Genomic DNA, 19,999 nt, shown 5'->3' with positions numbered 1-19,999 from the left:
TCTGCGTGCTATATTGTATAAGGGAGGGTTTAAATGTAGACTTAGTGGTGTTTGTGTGCTTTTAGTACATTCAAAAATGGATATTATATAATCATTTGCTCACCCTCACACTATTACAGTATGCTGTTTTACATAGTAAAATATTAAATTAAATAATATTTTAGATTGTTTTGATGGACTGTGTTTTTTATTTTTTAATAAATTCTGTAATCTTTTGGAATAATATGGGGGTAAGTTAATAGAATATCTCCTTTTGTGTTCCACAGATGATGAAAAGTCATACAAGTTTGAAAGCGAGTAAATAATGAAGAAATCATAATTTCTGAGTAAACTATCCCTTTAAATCTGTTATCTAAAGTTATAGGAGAAACCATAGCAAAATTAGTTCACAAAGTCTTTTCTTATGATCCATGCAGTCATGGATGTCCAGTCAAAGTGCTTGTTTTAGTTTGATTGACTTTTGTTTTTAAACGGCTCCTAAGAGACTCATGTACAGTACAGTCATATGATGCTTTTGTTTTGGCTGTTTTTGATCAGGGCTGATGTAATAAGATAAAAATGATTCCTGTGCTTCATCTTTGTCAGCTTTCAGACATGGTCTCATGATGGTCTTTGAACACTTGATTTACTATGAAAAGGTGGCATCATTAATTCATTACGGTGTATTGACATTGTAGAGTAGGAAGCCAGCTAAATGTAGCAAGAGGATCTGTTGTCCTTTAGTGCATTGAATCGTATCATGTAACTGACAGGGGTTAGTTCAGAGACCCAAATCAATTCCAATAATTCAAATAATCTAATTTGAATAATTAAATCCGGCAAAAAAATCAATTTAAAAATTTGTACTGCTAGAAAGTGAGAGGGCTAAAATCCAATGAAATGCTTGCTTATTATTGCTTATACAATTTGGGCAAAGTTGTTTTAGAATCAGTTGCATTGTTGCTGTATTTTTTTTCATTTGTGAATAGCTTCGGATTTTATTTACTAGAAGTAAAAAAAAAAAAAAAAAGTAAATATTTAACCTGTCTGTGAAACTTGCCTTGCACTATTTGTTCTAATGACATGAATGATACCACAAATTGTAAGGTGTGTTGAGGAGAAATCCCTTTTAGACCATTTTGAAGCTGATTAGCCTGAAATCTGCAGTTTTTTTTCAGTTTAATATATTTTTGACTTTATTTAATGTATTTAATAAATATTTATTTATAATATTATTTTATAATATTTAGTTTTGTTTTCAGGGTCATCAAATGATGTTTAAATCAGCTTGTTTAAGATGGTTTAGTTGCTATTTTTAACTATTTCTAGCACTCTGAATTTTAAATATTGAAAAATCTGAGCATTTAACCCCTTAACTGTGACCGTCCCACCTGTGGGACATTTGGCACTCTTTTTTTTGTTGTCTTTTTTCTCTATCAAATCTTTTAGTAATCATCATAAATAATATATCATTTGAAAGCTTAGAAGCCCAAGATTCATCCTGTTCAAATCTTCAAATTCAAATATTTTGGCAGTCTCCTCCCCCTTAGTGGGCAGTGTCAAGTGTCATATTACAAAATGAATTACGGTCTTTTAGAATCAAAACTTTATATAATCTTGACAAAAAAAAAAAAAAAAAGTAAATATTTAACCTGTCTGTGAAACTTGCCTTGCACTATTTGTTCTAATGACATGAATGATACCACAAATTGTAAGGTGTGTTGAGGAGAAATCCCTTTTAGACCATTTTGAAGCTGATTAGCCTGAAATCTGCAGTTTTTTTTCAGTTTAATATATTTTTGACTTTATTTAATGTATTTAATAAATATTTATTTATAATATTATTTTATAATATTTAGTTTTGTTTTCAGGGTCATCAAATGATGTTTAAATCAGCTTGTTTAAGATGGTTTAGTTGCTATTTTTAACTATTTCTAGCACTCTGAATTTTAAATATTGAAAAATCTGAGCATTTAACCCCTTAACTGTGACCGTCCCACCTGTGGGACATTTGGCACTCTTTTTTTTGTTGTCTTTTTTCTCTATCAAATCTTTTAGTAATCATCATAAATAATATATCATTTGAAAGCTTAGAAGCCCAAGATTCATCCTGTTCAAATCTTCAAATTCAAATATTTTGGCAGTCTCCTCCCCCTTAGTGGGCAGTGTCAAGTGTCATATTACAAAATGAATTACGGTCTTTTAGAATCAAAACTTTTTATAATCTTGACAAAAAACATATAATTGGAAAGGTCTGAATCTCAGGATTCCATATTTGGTGGTTATTTTGAGATAGAAATAGAAATTGAATATTGACAGAGAAATCTAGACATTTGTGACAGAACAATGCATTAAAAAAATTCAATGGAGTTTGGGTGTCACCCGGTGGCTGTTTGTGGTATAACGCCCTAAATAAAATCTCACAGGAACCTACATTTTTTTCATATCAACTTCAAATTTGGAACATAACTTATTTAGACATAAGGCTATAAGTTTATACCAATTTTAGAGTAAAACCTGGTATGTATAATATTTATTATATATAAAATAAAATTTAATATAGTGCATTTTCTTTACAGTAAATTTAAACCACTATAACTTTTTGATACTTAAATATTTTGAAAAAATTCCACTTTTGCAATAATTTGCTGATTTTCTTCTTTAAAAAGAGACCAACCTTATGTCTGTATTCCAAAGTGTTCATAAATTACAACAATTTAAGTTTGGATAGTGCACCTGCATGCCTATTTGAAAAAATGGGGGGTGACAGTTAAACGGTTAATTGAGGTTTGAAGGGTATTTTTGCAAATATGCAGATAGTCTGCAATGCTACAGTTCACACAAAGATTAATTGATTGAAAGCCATTAAGCAGTCAGGCTTTTTTTTCCAGGGAACCAAGCAGCATGTATGCTTTGAAAAAAGGGTGTGGCAAACAAGAACAGCCTGCCCTCTGGGCTGCTTTTAAACATTTCTGGAAATCGTCTTTGATATTGAGTCTGAACTGAGAGGTCACGCTCACCCGGGTCCTGGGCTTTAGTCAAACGTAGCTTGCATACTAGCTTGAGTGTCAGACCAGCCCTGAGCTGTTAGAAATAAAGCTAGATCAATGTCAGCATTGGTAAAATCTCTGCAGATGAATATTGTATAGGAAACGTCATTACAGCCCACAAGGTTTTATTTTGTCTTTCATTCAAGGTGTACAAAGAAGAACCATATCTGTTACCGGACTCCCACAGGGGAATATCATGCTTTATTCACTTTCTTGTCTCTGTAGGCCCAACATTCTCATAATGTGAATGTCATCTAATGCTAAAGAGAGCACACACTCCCATCCAAACCTGTCTGCTGTGCCATTGGCATGGTAATGGAGCTGTGATGCTGGGATCACATTAGTTAGCTCATATTGTATCTATGTAAAGTCTGCTTCACAAATGGTCAATTGAAATGAATAGCTGTGGGCGAGGGTTTCAATTGTCAGCCAGGTAACCGTGGCAACCATGTAATATAGGTGAATGTGCACTACACTGATGTGTGGGGATGACACACATCAGTGGGTTTATTATTCGTTTGGCAAATGCTTTTATCCACAATGGCAGAGTATATGTTTTATAATGTACTGTATGTTCCCTGCGAATCAAACTCATGACTTTGGTTTTGCTAGCAATTAATATTTCATTATAGGCTTTCTTTGGGACCGCTCTTTTAAAACACACTCACATATATACACACTGTATAGATATATCTATAGATATAGATAGTGTCAGTTATAGCACATCTCAGATTATTTATTGCGTTTGATAATGTTCTGTGTTGATTTTTAGATTTATCATCTTTTTATGTAACAACAATATTACGGAGGATTTCGTACTTTACTGTTATTATAGTAGTGAAACCATCAAATCTATACGAAAAGTAGCAAAAATAAATGGTGATAGCATGGTAAAAAAAAAAAAAGTTTCAAGACGGACCTTCATATAACATCAAGAAAAACATCTGTTAATAAAAATCAATTACTAAAATATAAAAGTGCCCGTAACCGATGAAACCTCTAACTCTGTTTGATGTTTCTCTTTCTCTGCAGTATCCTCTTTGCCGACATTGAGGGGTTCACCAGTCTGGCTTCTCAGTGCACTGCCCAGGAGTTAGTGATGACCCTCAATGAGCTCTTCGCACGATTCGACAAACTGGCCTCCGTAAGTGTCCGCAGAACAGCCCTCGCCCTGAGCCAAACAGCTTATTTTTTGTCGAAACACGATGGCAAACTGAGATGTAATCAGATTAATTCCGCTTGCATCCCACTCACACAGCTGACTGGGATAGACAAGCCCTCCCTCCTGTCAGATGAGTGTTTGCGATCATGCTTCTCGCTGTTTTCCAGCTCAACTATCTCCTTGTTATCTCCTCCAGTGGTGGTGACTCATTGCAGCCAAGTTGCCATGCATTCGTGCACGTACTCTGCTGCTGCAGAGAGATGCTGCTCAAAGGGGAAACCATCTGTTGTCTGTTCAGATGTTTGCACACTTCACAAAACCTTCGAGCAAAAAGACAAAAAAGCATGCATACGCACTTCGCCCTGATGATCAACAATAGAGGTTGTAGTATGGGCTGCGGGTTAAATGAAGGCATACACTGGGGTGACATTCAGGTGGCTGTCATAAGACCCGGTCCTGCGGCCGTGAGTCCTGTGCCCAGCCTGAGGCTTCCTCTTCTGCTCTCCATTGGTTTCTTCTCTCCTGTTTTGATGACTTACAAACTAAGAAACCTATAGTACTACAGAAAACACCACTTAATGGGATAGTTCACCCAAAAATTTAATTTGTCATTATTTGTTCAAAGTATCATATTTGCTGTATTAGTCTTCAGAAGTTGTACAGTGAGTAAATAATGTTTTCATTTTTGATTAAACTATTCTGTTACAAAGTAAGATACCTATAGCACTCAAATAAACAATGCTTAATAGGGTATTTCAACCAAAAATTACATTTATGTCATTACTTTTCACCCTTATGTCATTTCAATACCAGTAAGACTTTTTTTTTTTCCTTCCGATTTTTGAAGATTATTCTGGTTGTTCTTTTCCATGCAATTACAATGAATGGTGACTGAAGGTTTCAAGCTTCAAAAACGATGCAAAAGCACCATAAAAGCATCATATATGCTATATTACGCTATATTGCAAGTTATCTGAAGTCGTACTTTATGATTCACAAATAATGACAGAAGTTTCATTTTTAGTTGAACTATTCTTACAGTATCTGTTATCTGTTACATCTGTTTATATTTCCTTTGTTGAAATCCATTTCCAAAAGCTTTTTGTTTAGACTACTCATGTTTTCCAAGCAAAATATCAAGACAAATTGGGTTGGATTTTTGAATTCATGAAAGTGGGATGCCAAACTTAGTACATAAAAAAATACACTGTAGAGACATATTAAAATCTGACATTTTAAAGCCATTTGGGAACAGTTAAGATTTTAGTTTTTGTTATCATGAATCATATAAATCCCAATGAAAATTCATAACCTTAAAAGGAAAACCATTTGCGGTATGTGAAGGGGTTTTTAATGGGAGAAAGGCTATGTAACACATTCCCTGTATGGAATATCTACTAATACACCTTAATGGCTATGAAATTACATGTAATGCATTCATTTTTAGTTTGGAGTGAAGGGTTTTATTAAAAAAAAAAAAAAAAACTGTGACCTACAGCAACTCAGACAGTTAAAATTTGATTATTTGCTCATTGTTGATCCCAATTACACCAGCCCAATCACCCTTACTCTGTTTGGTCATTCTCTGTGTGTCTGCAGGAGAATCACTGTCTGCGGATTAAGATCCTGGGCGACTGCTACTACTGCGTGTCGGGGCTGCCTGAGGCCCGTGCTGACCATGCGCACTGCTGCGTGGAGATGGGTGTGGACATGATCGAAGCAATCTCGTGAGTATTACAGTTTTACATCTGTTCATCAGACAGGAACAGCAAGGCTTTTATGTCTTGTTTTAAATGTCTCCCTGAAAATGTACTTCAGCCAGGAGATACAAAAGAGATGCTACGGTGAATCAGGACCTGTCAATTTCCACAAATATATACACACAAAAAAGTTTAGTTTCCATAATAATGTGGAATATATACTGGTTTTATGGAAGATTTACATTCGCGCACATATGTGTGTGTGTGTGTGTGTGTGTATAGATAGATAGATAGACACACACATACTGACACACACATACTACATGTATATATATATATATATATATATATATATATATGTATGTGTGTGTGTGTGTATCTGTATGTATATCAGTGTTTCCCCTGCCATTATATTAGGGGGGCAGCCCGCCTAATACATAATTTTATAATTTTATTTAATTATATTTTCTCTATAGCGCCAGATCACAACAGAAGTCATTTAAAGTTACCTTTCCGATATAACAGGTCTATGCCTTGTTCTTTTATTAAGCAAACTAAATAGCCTTATGTTTTTTATCTTATTTACATGACGGCATGTCATTTCGGTCTCTACGTTATGGTCGCGCTCTCTGCATCACGCTCAGCGGAGTTCGCGCACACACACACACAAGTGAGCACACTCCCACTCCCATTAGTATTTGTAAATAAGCCGCAAAACGATTCATATTTAAATGAATTCTGCGTGTCTCTGTGTTAATGAATGGCACAGACCGCTTTTACCACTCGTACTGAAGCGCGAGTTACGCTTGCGGTGATTTAGCGTCTGCCATCTCACTAAATGAGGACATAAATACATGAACAACATCTCCAGAACTTTTCTGAGAGTCGCTTCATGAGCATTGGACCGTTTCATTTGAGTAAAACTATCCTCATATCATATACACACAGAAATGTAAAGGTATTCACGGCAACCCGTCAAAATAAAAGTTCGGTTTAACTTGAAGGCATTGGCAGAAATATATTACTATTGTAATCAGTAGAATGTACGTAATAGGCTGCTGCTACTACTACTACTACTACTAAAATGAGTAAAACCTTATTTTTAAGGAATAATCATCAATATTTCTTCAATGTTTTAATTGCAATATTAAATTACCTTTATTTTCCAAAAAATAAAATTTGTTTAATAATATTACTAAGATAGATTAAATGAGTTTTATGCCTTAAAAAATGTAAATACACAACACAGAATTTCTGTGCAAAAAATCATAAGGCTATTGTAAGAATAAATTAAACTTATTTTTATGCTTTCAAGTAATTAGACATTCTAAAACAGAATTTGGTAACAATAAAACATAAGGTTGAAAAAAAACATTTCATAGGGCCCTAACATATAATATTTGTTAAACTTTTAATAAATTGATGTTAAATTGTTTAAGTTTCATGATTTTAATTAATTAGACATGCTTTTTGATTAATACAATTTAATTTAACCATTAAAAAAGAGTCCAGAACCCCCCCCCAAGTTATTTGTCTTGCATGCGTGTGGACGTGTCCACAGTCCTGACTTCTCTAATGTTCTGTGTCTCTGAGCAGTTGTTTAAGGCAGGAATGGTGGTGACTGGCTTTCTGCTCCAATGAGCACATGTCTGTGTTTCTCTGAGCTGCAGCCAACCGCCCCAGCGCCCCATCACAGGAAGAGACCATTTTTCCGCAGACTTGCCTGTCGTCCTCAATGTTAAAAAAAGTTTGATGGCTTGTTTGCCGTGTGATGTCGGGATCAGAATGTGCTGTGTTGTTAACTTGTTGATGTGCCCAGTGGAAAGGTGCCTTTCAGCGTGCGCTAATCCACCTTAGGACTTTTTCATATAGGGAAAAGTGAGATGAGATGTGTCAGTGGATAAGGTTATGAATTATATCATATATTAAAATGGCAGGGTCCAAATGTAGGAAATACATTATATTACATTTGTCACACTGAAAAAGAGAGAGTTAGCAAAGAGAAACCAACCGTTAAAAGAAAATGATCACAAATCCCCACATATTAAAAGCTACCTCAGCATCAACTGTGAATGAAACTTGAAAAGAGAGAGGAACATTTCATATTTCCTGCAATCTTATTGTGTATAATATAAATGTCTTTGTTTGTTCAGTCCAGTTTGGGATCTTTTTGTGTTTTTTTTGCTTTGTTTTTTTTCCCCCTAGAAACAAATAGCAAAGCAAAACAAAAAGCAATCTAATTAAATTTTGTATTTTTAAAAATGAAAAACAAAAATGTTTAAAGTTCTTTCACCATATTAAAATATTCTGAATACTTAACCTTTTCCTGGCTGGTTATGGATATTCTAAGTAAAATTCTAAGTTTTAATTTAAATAAGACTCATATTTGAATAATATTTTTTTGTGTTCATATTTTTATTTGAAATGTAAATCATTCGCAGATACACCTGGACATGTCACTGCTTATTATCATTGGGAAAGTGCCACTTTCTTTAGAGATATTATTATTTATATGAAGACACTTTCTTCTCATTTTAGTTGATAGCAGACACAATGAATTCTAATAAGGTTTAGTAGTTTTAAATTTGTTTACATGTAAACAACTTTCACAGTTCTGACCATTAAAACTGGAAGTTTAATATCACCTTCAGAGTTCAAATTTAGTATATTGTTAATGTGTTATATCAAAATATATGATTAACTGAATTAACAACCGGTATATCTGTTTTTTTTTTTTGTCTGTCTCTGTGCTCCAGGTTGGTGAGGGAAGTCACCGGTGTCAACGTCAACATGCGTGTGGGTATACACAGCGGGCGAGTCCACTGTGGGGTGCTGGGATTAAGGAAGTGGCAGTTTGATGTCTGGTCCAACGATGTCACCTTGGCCAATCACATGGAAGCTGGGGGCAAAGCAGGGTGGGTTCATGAACTCTGTTTTTTTTTGCACGTTTTCTCACCTGAACTCCCTGTGTCTTTTCACTTTTAAAATCTGAAAATGTGTTTTTATTGATTTTTTCCCCAATAACACAAGACAAGTTCAAACAAGTCTCTCTCCAGTTATCTTTCGTCACCGTAGCTTTGTTCGGAATAGCATGCTACCATACTGCTTTCTGTAGTATGTACACTGTGCAAAGTGTTCCTGACTAATTGACTACTACTATTATCAAAATGTCTAAATATAGTTAATCGTATAATAAATTGTAAAAATGGCAGTTTTCTAAAAATAAACGTCAACATGAAATAGAGAAAAGAATATACACACACACACACACACACACACACACACATATATATATATATATATATATATATAATAACAAATGATATGATTATAAAACAATAAAATAATATTATATCTCCAGGGTTATTGTTGTTAACTCAAACTTTAAAAATGGTTTTAAATTGCTTGAAATAAAATAAGCATTAACTATATTAAGCTTATTTTACTTAAGCTAGTTGCCAAGACAACATTTCTCATTTTTGTTTAGTTTGTTATAGACATAAAAAAAAAAAAATAATAAAATAACAAATACCCAAAAACTACACTGGAAATAGAAGTAATATCATCCCAACAGTTTCTTTTTCTTCTTTTTTTTTTTTTTTTTTACTGCCAAAGGTTAAGGCATTTATATCTGAATTTAGATACAAAATAAGTGTTTCATTTTCCAAAATAGTAAATTAATGCCACTTGCTCAAAATAATGGAAACGTTCATTGCTTCATAATGTGTTCTGCTTCACACACTATAAAAAATTGTAAGCAGCACATACTCAGTATTTAATACAATAGTATTCCATTCTAAATATGGCATTGCAATTCCAGGGCATCTTCCCGTCTACATTATGCCTCATGAAAGTTGTTGTTATCATCTCAGGCGTATTCATATCACCAAGGCCACACTGAACTATCTGAATGGGGATTATGATGTGGAACCTGGATTTGGTGGAGAAAGAAACGTCTATCTCAAGAAGCACAACATTGAAACTTACCTCATTGTGGGCTGCAGTCAGAAGCAGGCGAGACATTTTTTTCCTCTTCATCAACGAATGGTATCAGTTCTATTTTAATATAAATTCAGGTGAAATAAAACATTCTATGGTCTACTTTCACTTGCGTATTTTGAATTGCTTATTAAACTTTGTAACCTGAGACAGTTGAGGGCAACATGCTGTGATTCTCCGTTAATATTCACATCCTTTTCAAGCAGAAACACCTAGCGCTCAGGAATAGCATGACTCACATGATGCTGGCAAGCAGATGAATGCAAATAAGCTATGTGGATAAATTCAGGGAAATGTGACATCAGAAGACAAGCTAGTTATTGACTATGACATTAAAAAGCATGGACCGTAATACTGCTCTGGTTTTGTATTTCCCTTCACAGAAAGAAGAAAAGGCCATGATTGCTAAAATGAACCGGCAACACACCAACTCGGTCACACATAATAGCACTCACTGGTCCGACCGGCCCTTCTACAATCACCTGGGTGGCAATCAAGTTTCCAAAGAGATGAAGAGGATGGTGAGGAAACTACACTTTTGAAAGGGCCGCATTAACCACCCTTGTAGGATGACAACATTGTCTGAGTTGTGAAAAACAGTTGGTTTGCATTTACTCTAATTGCTGTATTTAAAACCCATTACTGCCTCTGTTGGAGGATAAGGCCTTTGACAGGGATGGCTTTTTGTACCATGTGTTAACTAAGCCAAAACAATCCCAAGGACATTGCTTTAGGGCCACATGTAAAGGGCCTCATGCCTTTTTTTTTTGTGTAGTCCCTGTTCTTTCATTCAGTTCTCAGCTCTTCCCTGGCTCTGGAACCCAAAGGGAACGGCACTCTAATTAAATAAACTTGGATTGCCTCACATACCGCCCTGAGGGATTTAATCAGGCAAAGTGGAACCAGCAATTAGTTCCTGTGTGCTCCATGGGAATACCCTTTATCTTTTCTTTTTTGTCTGAATCACCTGTTCCTTCTCATCTTGGTTAACATAGTAAGAAGGAACACAGAAATCCATCTTAATAACTTGTTCTCGCTACAACTGATATGTTATACTGAGATCTCAAATAAAACATTACATGAATATTGACCTTTCCATTATAAAAAGATATGTCTACAGTTTAAATTTACAGTAATATTAAGTTTTTTCTATGTTAGAAAACTTTTTCCAATCCCAGTTTAATGTACAACTGGGAGTTAGCTGTTAATTAAAGCTATCCATTCCCATTCCCATTCATTACACTTAAAATTAAAATCTAAATTCAAAATATTGCCAAAAACTATATTTCTATGTTAGAAAACCTTGTCCAGTCCCAGTTTAATGTACAACTGGAATTAACCATTCATAGGTTGATTTCTGCTAAATAAAGCTATCTATTACCGTTCTCATTCATTAAACTTAAAAGTAAAAAATTAAAAACAGAAAACATAAAAATTGCAGTTGCTCGATGGCACAGGATCCTGTAGAATTTTATGATTTTAAATATTCCAACATAAATGTGCCACATCAGTTTTCAGCTGATCATTAGGGCTCTAGAAAACATCAACGATACTATTATGAAATATTTGTAAAAAAAAATTGGGGTCAGTAAGATTTTTTTCACCAAGGATGCATTAAATTGATCAAAACTTACAGCAAAGACATTTATAATGTTACAAAAAAATACCGTTTCAAATAAATGCTGTTTTTTTTTTTTTTTTTTTTTTTTTTTTTTACATTTTCCACAAAAATATTAAGCAGCACAACTGTTTTCAACATTGATAATAATAAGAAATGTTTCTTAGCATATTAATATGATTTCTGCTTCATGTGACATTGAAGAATGGAGTAATGACTTATTAAAATTCAGCTTTGTCATCACAGGAATAAATTACATTCTGAAACAAATTAAAATAGAAAACTATTTTAAATTGTAATAATATTTTAACATTACTTTTTTGACAAATAAATGCAGCCTTGGTCAGCATAAGAGACTTCTTTACAGACCACAATCTTTTGAATGATGAGAGAGGGAGAGAGAGAGAGAGAGAGAGAGAGAGAGAGAGAGAGCCACAAAAATATTAAGCAGCACAACTGTTTTCAACATTGATAATAATAAGAAATGTTTCTTAGCATATTAATATGATTTCTGCTTCATGTGACATTGAAGAATGGAGTAATGACTTATTAAAATTCAGCTTTGTCATCACAGGAATAAATTACATTCTGAAACAAATTAAAATAGAAAACTATTTTAAATTGTAATAATATTTTAACATTACTTTTTTGACAAATAAATGCAGCCTTGGTCAGCATAAGAGACTTCTTTACAGACCACAATATTTTGAATGATGAGAGAGGGAGAGAGAGAGAGAGAGAGAGAGAGAGAGAGAGAGAGAGAAGAATGTTTTGAGATCTGCTTTTGAAAAAAATGGTGTAGTTACAACATCCACCAGCAGGGGGTTGGTAGATATTGTATTTTGCTGTTGGGATGTGTTTGTCCAACCAACAGCAGATAGTGGGAGCCTGTTTGTAATTATTTGTGCAGTTCTGTTTGATAGTGGCACAGATAAATCCAGCTCGATATATCCTGCTGGAGCTCAGACTAGCATGTAATTGCCAGATATCTGTCCACGCCTACACAAACACAGAGCATTGATGAAGGGAGATAAACGTGGTGTTTTCTGACGAACAGAATATCTGTATCATAATAACAACAGCACCTGTTTATGTCTATTGTATTGTCTAGAGGCTTGCGTTGGCCCAGAAGGTGTTGGTTAGTCGAAGGAGAGAAACAAATGGTGTAACACCAACATACTGACTGGGTCGTAGTCTCCGTCGAGTGAATACATGGAGGCCTGTGCGTGGGAGTGCATCTGAGTCTTCTGAGACTATACATTTAGTGACTGTTATTATGCATCTAGCAACTTGTCTCATGGATGCTTTTTACTCCCATAATTTAATGTTTAGTGTTTAGAAATTACCATTAAAATGGCCATTTGGTATTTAATGGGAACATTCAGTCTGTTCCTTGACCCCACATATCTGCTATTTTTTTTAAATGTATTAAGTCTGTATCATTTAGCAGATGCTTTTATCCAAAGCACTTATTGTAGAGAATGGGGTTCTCGTATTACCGGTTTTCAGCAGTCAATACCAATGCAAGTAATTTAAAAAAGTAATACAAAACTAATTTTCTATACCAATACTACAGCAAAAAAACTCAAATGTTTGTCATATGTTCTGGACACACTTGAATGTATGTTTTTTTAAGTTTATATTTAAATATTATTATTATTTTTAATATTTGTTTTTCTTTAAACCTAAAAAGCGGCTTTTGCTTAGGGCTGTTGCGATAACCGTAATACCGTGCTATTGACGAGCAAACCGCAGGATGCAAGAACCGCAGCAACCTTTTTTCATAGGGTTATGCCCTTCTCGTTTTACACTTCGTGCATGTGTACTGAATATTAAATAAGTTAGTAATGATAACATCATGTGTACCATGCTTATTTGAAAAGAGGCTCCGTAGATTTGCACTTATCAAGCCTAAACAGACAGCGAATGAGAGAGAGATCAACTGAGCATGTGCAATTAGTTGCGAGTCATATATATTTGTGAAAATTGGTTGTCATGTCCAAGGAAAGCCAAATCTCTGTCTTAGCAAAGATGCATTGCTGGTCAGCTGAGCCTTCTAAAGTGGTGCTCAAAAGTTAATTGATTTCAACAGCGTGTTTCATTAAGTCTCTCTTTGAATGAATCAGCGTTTTTGAATGTGTTGAATGAACGGTTTAAAGACTCACTCAAAGACGGTCCCTTGCCGCCACCTTGTGGCGCAACAATGTAACTGCACTGACTTGACAGCGTCTAGAACGCGCCGGTGGAAATATCAATAGAAAGTCTCTTGTCCAGTCAGATTTGAGGATCAGAACGAACTGTTATACATCTAGGCTAACAATAGCCTAACGATCTTATTGTCAGGCTTGTGTTCTGTTATGTGGATCGTCATTTTGTCACTCTCTACTGTTTACTTTACTTATTTCAACGCTACATACACACACAGATTATATATATATATATATATATATATATATAATGGCAATAATACCGCATACCGCGCTATTGAGCCACTCAAAATTACCGCAAGGGTAATTCCTTCACCAAATTACAATATGTATATATTTTTACAATAATACAAGTCATTTTACCCAACATTTGTATGTGCTATGTATCAAACTTTGTTAAAATCAATTGTGACTTGTGCTGCCTGTGTAAACCAACCAGATGTCTTTGTAGGCAGTATCTATTTAAAACCCTTTGCAGAAAACAAAAAAACACTAACCGTTAAAGCACGTGTGAAACATGAGCCTATTTGGTTTCCTCTCCATATTTCCCATGTCCTCCTACCACGATAAATCAATGCCTCATCAGCCAGCTCTGTTTACTTCTGTTCTCAGTGGGGTCTGAATTGAAATTCCTCCAAAAGTGCTTGTGGTCATAAATCAAGCCACCTGAATCAGCTCTCAGCTTGTTTATACACAATGTCAGTCATCATGTATTCGGTTATATCAGTACAGTCATCATTTCTCAGTCTCACAGCAGTGCTCCGTTTTCAACTTTGCAGTCTTTCCATAAATGATTGTCTTTATTTATGTATATTTCTTGTATTCCCCAACCTCTCCCTTCTCTCTGTGTTTATATTTTGTTACTGCATTAGTCACTGCTCTGTTATTTGCAACATGACAGTATAAGAAATTAATAGAGATTTATACTTGTTTTGGAATGGGGTGTTGGGTAGATCATTGTTTTTTTATTACCCCAACAAGAAAATAAGTTTGTGGTGCAAACGTTTTCCAGGGAAGATAGCTTTTAAATTCGCTCAATCCCTTTAATCGAGAACTTTTGTTACTTTTTTTTTTTGAGGTCCTCCAGAAGGGGTCACTGTTGTGCTGATTGTACAAATGCAGATGTTCTAATTCTCATCCATTCTGCATTGATGTTTAATGCATTTCTCTTCTAATTTTGTTGCAGGGATTTGAGGATCCCAAAGACAAGTGAGTATATGGAACATATACTTCCTACCTCCACCTTGCATGCCAATTCTTTTATTAATAGTTGATTACAGAATTTGTCTCATATACACTACCGTACAAATGTTTGGAGTCAGCAAGGTTTTGGAAAGAAGTCTCTAATGCTTACCAAGCTGCATTTATTTGCTAAAAAATACAGCAAAAACAGTAGTATTGTGAAATATTTTTACAATTTAAAAACTCTTTTATATTTTATTATATTTTAAAATGTAATTTATGTGACAGTAGAGCTGAATTTTCAGCAGCCATTACTGTAGTCTTCAGTGTGACATTAGAAATCATACTAATATGCTGATTTGCTGCTCAAGAAACATTTCTTCTTATTATTATCAGTTAAAAACAATTGTGGTGTTTAATATTTTTGAAGAAACCATGACAGCTTTCAGGATTCCTTGATGAATAGTTCAAATGCACTTGAACAGTAAACAGTGCTAATTTCTTTCAAAAATAAAAAGTGTTACTGACCCCAAACTTTTGAATGGTGTATATATAGCTTTGCATTATATAACACTTAAAATAAGTAAAACTAATATTATGAAACATATAGTACAGACTTTTAAATGTGGTTGAATGCGGTGCATTCAAAGCAGTTTATTGGTTATAAAGTAACCAATGCAGACTCGGAATGCATCAGTTGAATTATATATCAATCAAGCAAGTACTTCAGCAACGAAATTCTGCTGGTTTTGTTCAGTGTCACATAAGTAGGGCTGCTGAATATGGCGGGTGGGAAACTGCAAAATGGATTAAATGGCTGAAAAGGAGTTAAGTCTACTACAGTTGTTGTACACAGATGTTGGCACAGATTCCATGAAGGCCTACTTAAGACACTAAAATATATTCAAATGTGATTGAACTGCCAACTATAAATGAACTAATCAACACATGCATGTAGTGTGAGCATATCCATCACTTTTCCAGAGGTGTTGAAAAGTATCAGAACCTAGAATCCTGGGTCTCTTGATACTTACGCATGTATCACTGTGCTTCTCTAGCATATTAACTAGTCAGCATTTATCTAAACATGTGAATGCAGATATGCAAGCCAGTTTGCTGCTTAAGGCAATTCACCATCAAACCATATACTGTAACTGAGTGACTACAAACCCGTTATATGTCCATTTTGACACTTCTCTGTCAAATGAGCACTTTCAGTATTTGAATACAAATGCAGGATCTAGTTTTGCTGATGTGATTTAGCAGTTACTGAATTGCATGAACATGACTGCAAGGCCTTGAGTTCTTTAGCAGATGATTTGTTTTTCTTAACGTAATCTGTTTTACTCACAATCATCCAAGGCTGGTAACCATGTTGATTCTAAAGCTGCCCTTAACTCTGTCATCATTTGTTTTTGGGGGGTGCGGTACTGCTGCTTTTTGGTGGTCTGGCTGTATAGTATTAAGTTAAAGGATAACTAAGAGGGGAGGAAGAAGGTAGAAAAACTGTGTCTCGTCTTGTTATCTAGACATTTCATTTTCAGAAACACGCAAGAAAACCTGAACCCTGAGGATGAGGTGGATGAGTTTCTGGGACGTGCCATTGACGCTCGAAGCATCGACCGATTACGGTCCGAACAAGTCAAGAAATTTCTGCTGACATTCCGAGAACCTGACCTGGAGAAGAAGGTATGGCTTTCATGTCTGTGACTAGCTTCAATGATAAGATAAACCTTAACACCACAACCTGATTTATTAGGTAATGCTAATCCACACAATGTCTTTTCTTCCGTGAACCACACAAAAGGAGAAATTTAGCGAAGTGTTCACACTGCTCTTTTCCATACATTGAAAAAACCAAACTATTTTTGTTTATTGAAATAAATATGAAATAAAATAAAATGGCAACTTCCTGAAATAAAATAAGTTGATGTACTAAAATGACTAAAACTGAAATAAAAATAAATTAAAGCTAGATAGAAATAAAAAAAAGTCTAACAAAAATGACAAAAGCATATTAAATAAAATTAATAAAACATTAAAATGAAAACTGAAAATATAAAAATAAAAGCTTAATATTAATAAATACTAAAATAGTAGATAATGAATGCTTAATTAACAGCTGTCAAGATCACAGCTGTCAAGCTCCAAAAATGACGCAATAAACCCACTATAAAATTAGTCTACAGTGTATGTAAGTTATGCACTATATGCAAACTTCTTGTAAAGAATAGGCCAAAATGAACATTTTTCACATTGCCGGTCCTCGTACTTCTGGCACTGATCACACGCCTCTTTCAGAGACTTGCCTCCAGTTTGTAGGGGGAGATAATTATTGCTTTTGTTGTCTTTCATTGTCTGTGTCCAGAACGTCTATTTTAGGCTCATGAATGAAGCAGTTATCTTCCATAGTTTTTAAAGAAATGTACTTGATATTATTTTTTAGATATTTTACATATTTGCTATACTGTTCAAAAGTTTGGGCTCAGAAATATTTTTTGTTTTATTTAGAAAGGATGAATTACATTAATCAAAAGGGAAAGACATTTAAAATGTCACCAAAGAAATATCGAATAAGTGCTGTTCTTTTTAACTTTATATTCATCAACGAATTCAGAAAAAAATGTATCATGGTTTCCGCAAAAATATTAAGCAGCACAACTGTTTTCAACATTAATAAGAAATGTTGAGATCCAAATCAGCATGTTAGAATGATTTCTGAAGGATCATGTGCACTGAAGACTGGAGTATTTCATTTGATTTTACTTGACTTGACTTTACAAGCAACTGAATTACACAAACAGTTTTTAAATATCTACTATTTTCAGGGTTTCCAGTACTGTGGAAAACCTGGAAAAATTAAGAAATTTTACAGTTGTGATTTCCAGGCCTGGATATGTCCTAAAACGTAAAAGCTAAAAATGTATAATGCATTAATGTTTTGCTAATTATACTCAGATAAAATATTTAATGGGCTCGAAATGGCTCTTTGTGTGTGCAGTATCAGTTATCACAAAGAACTGGAAAAGTTAAAGAAAAACATTTACCTGGAAACCCTGGTGTTTCAGTAAAAACTGAAGTAAACAATGAACATCAACACATCCACAGTCGGTAAAACACTACAGTACAGATACTTGAAAAATGTACTTAAGTACAGTAACGAAGTAAAGCTACTCCGTTACTGTCCACCACTGCTACTTGCTTTCACATGCCATTCAAACTGTATTTGTAACTCCACTCTTTTCTCTCCTCTTTCCTCACCTTCTCTCAGTACTCCAAACAGGTAGACGCCAGGTTCGGAGCGTATGTAGCCTGCGCTTCCCTCGTCTTTTTGTTCATCTGCTTCATTCAGATCGTCATTGTGCCGCAGTAAGTACACTTCAGTTAAATACCTGATCCTTGCAAATGTTTTCTGGTCCATTCAAACAAGCCAAAGGCTTAGAGAAGGTTTTGTTTGATAATGAATGGGAATACACTTGAGCTTTCGTACACAGAAGCTTTCTTTCATTTCGACTTTGTAAAGGTGAAGACAGTTAGTACCTGAGCAGCCAAAGCAGGGCTCTCCTCTCCCTTAGGCCCTATGTTAATTATGACATATAATAATTCTGTTTAAAATGACACAGAGCTATTTTCTATTCACCTGGTTCCCTCTCTACACCTGTGTGTTGCTCTGCAGCTCTGGGCTGATGGTTGGCTTCTATATGCTGTGCCTGGTCCTCGTGATGGCTGTCATGTTCATCTCAGCCATTTACTCCTGTTTTGGGGTGAGTGAAATGTTGGTATTGTGCGAAATATAGCCTATATCATGTTAATGTGCAATTTTTATGAAATTCTGAATAATAATAATAATAATTATATAATAAAATCTATATAAATATAATACATTTAGAGGACAAGTCTTGAGCAACATGCTTTTTTTGTGTCCGTACAACAATGCAGGAAAACACAAAAACCCTGTCCTCAGCCCTAGAATACAATACAACTTAAGACGTCCTTCACAGACCATTTCCTAACATTCTCACAGAGACATCATCGCTAAATCCAAGTGTTTATCAACCTTCAAATTCTCCACTAAAACAATCTGAGCGGGTTTGATTGATTTGGGGCTTTTAGCTGCGTAACTTTGAGCTGGTCTCCAGAGACAGTGAGTCACACAGAGCAAAGCCAGAGACACAATAAAGCGCTGGCAGCTCGTTTGTGCACACTGAGGGGGAGCTGTCACTGCATTGCTCAATGGGCGGCAAGGGGCGTCACAGGTCTTTCCTTAGAGATGCTGTGGAATTAGATTCTGAACTTCCTGACCTGTGAAAAGTCTTTCATAAAAGCCTGTTCTACAAAATCTCTGCAAACCAACGAGATCAATAAGGTCTTTATCTTATGTTTTATATACACTACCGCTCAAAAGTACAGGAGTTTCTTATGCTCATCAAGGCTGCATTTATTTGATCAAAAATACAGGAAAAAAAATAATATTGTGAAATATTATTATGATGTCAAATAAAGTTTTTCTATTTTAATATACATTAAAATCTAATTTATTCCTGTGATGCAAAGCTGAATTTTCAGCATCATTACTCCAGTCTTCAGTGTCACATGATCCTTCAGAAATCATTCTAATATGCTGATTTATTATCAGTGCTGGAAACTGTTGTGCTGCTTAATATTTTTTTGGAACATGTGATACTTTTTTTCCCAGGATTTTTGATTAATAAAAAGTTAAAAAGAAGAGCATTTATTTAAAATAGAAATCTTTTCTAACAATATACACTACAGTTCAAAAGTTAGGGGTCAGTAAATTTTTATTCTTTTTTTTTTTTTAAGAAATTAAAACTTTTATTCAGCAAGGAGGTGTTAAATTGATAATAAGTGATAGCAAATATTTATATTGTTAGAAAAGATTAATATTTTGAATAAATGCTGTTCTTTTTTAACTTTTTATTCATCAAAGAATCCTGAAAAAAGTATCGGTTTCCAAAAAAATATTTTTTTTTCAGTTTCCAAGTATCGCAGTTTCCAAAAATATGGCACAACTGTTGCCAACATTGATAATTCTAATAATAAATCAGCATATTAGAATGATTTCTGAAGGATCATGTGACACT

The 19,999-nt window shown here is 34.5% G+C and overlaps 1 protein-coding gene across 1 annotated transcript in view; it reads left to right on the top strand.

The window, feature by feature from the left end:
- Positions 1 to 19,999, top strand: part of LOC107661140 (adenylate cyclase type 5-like) — an 88,869-nt gene that overhangs the window by 61,510 nt on the left and 7,360 nt on the right. The window contains exons 4-12 of the mRNA XM_016450608.1: positions 4,062 to 4,173; positions 5,791 to 5,918; positions 8,648 to 8,806; positions 9,764 to 9,905; positions 10,274 to 10,411; positions 14,902 to 14,924; positions 16,442 to 16,586; positions 18,169 to 18,266; positions 18,574 to 18,661. Coding sequence (XP_016306094.1) covers positions 4,062 to 4,173; positions 5,791 to 5,918; positions 8,648 to 8,806; positions 9,764 to 9,905; positions 10,274 to 10,411; positions 14,902 to 14,924; positions 16,442 to 16,586; positions 18,169 to 18,266; positions 18,574 to 18,661 — 1,033 coding nt within the window. The remainder of the gene's footprint in view (positions 1 to 4,061; positions 4,174 to 5,790; positions 5,919 to 8,647; positions 8,807 to 9,763; positions 9,906 to 10,273; positions 10,412 to 14,901; positions 14,925 to 16,441; positions 16,587 to 18,168; positions 18,267 to 18,573; positions 18,662 to 19,999) is intronic.

The sequence above is a fragment of the Sinocyclocheilus anshuiensis genome, unplaced genomic scaffold, assembly GCF_001515605.1.
Source record: "Sinocyclocheilus anshuiensis isolate Anshui unplaced genomic scaffold, SAMN03320099.WGS_v1.1 scaffold2056, whole genome shotgun sequence".
Classification (NCBI taxonomy): domain Eukaryota; kingdom Metazoa; phylum Chordata; class Actinopteri; order Cypriniformes; family Cyprinidae; genus Sinocyclocheilus; species Sinocyclocheilus anshuiensis.
This window is presented reverse-complemented; position numbering and strand designations above follow the sequence as displayed.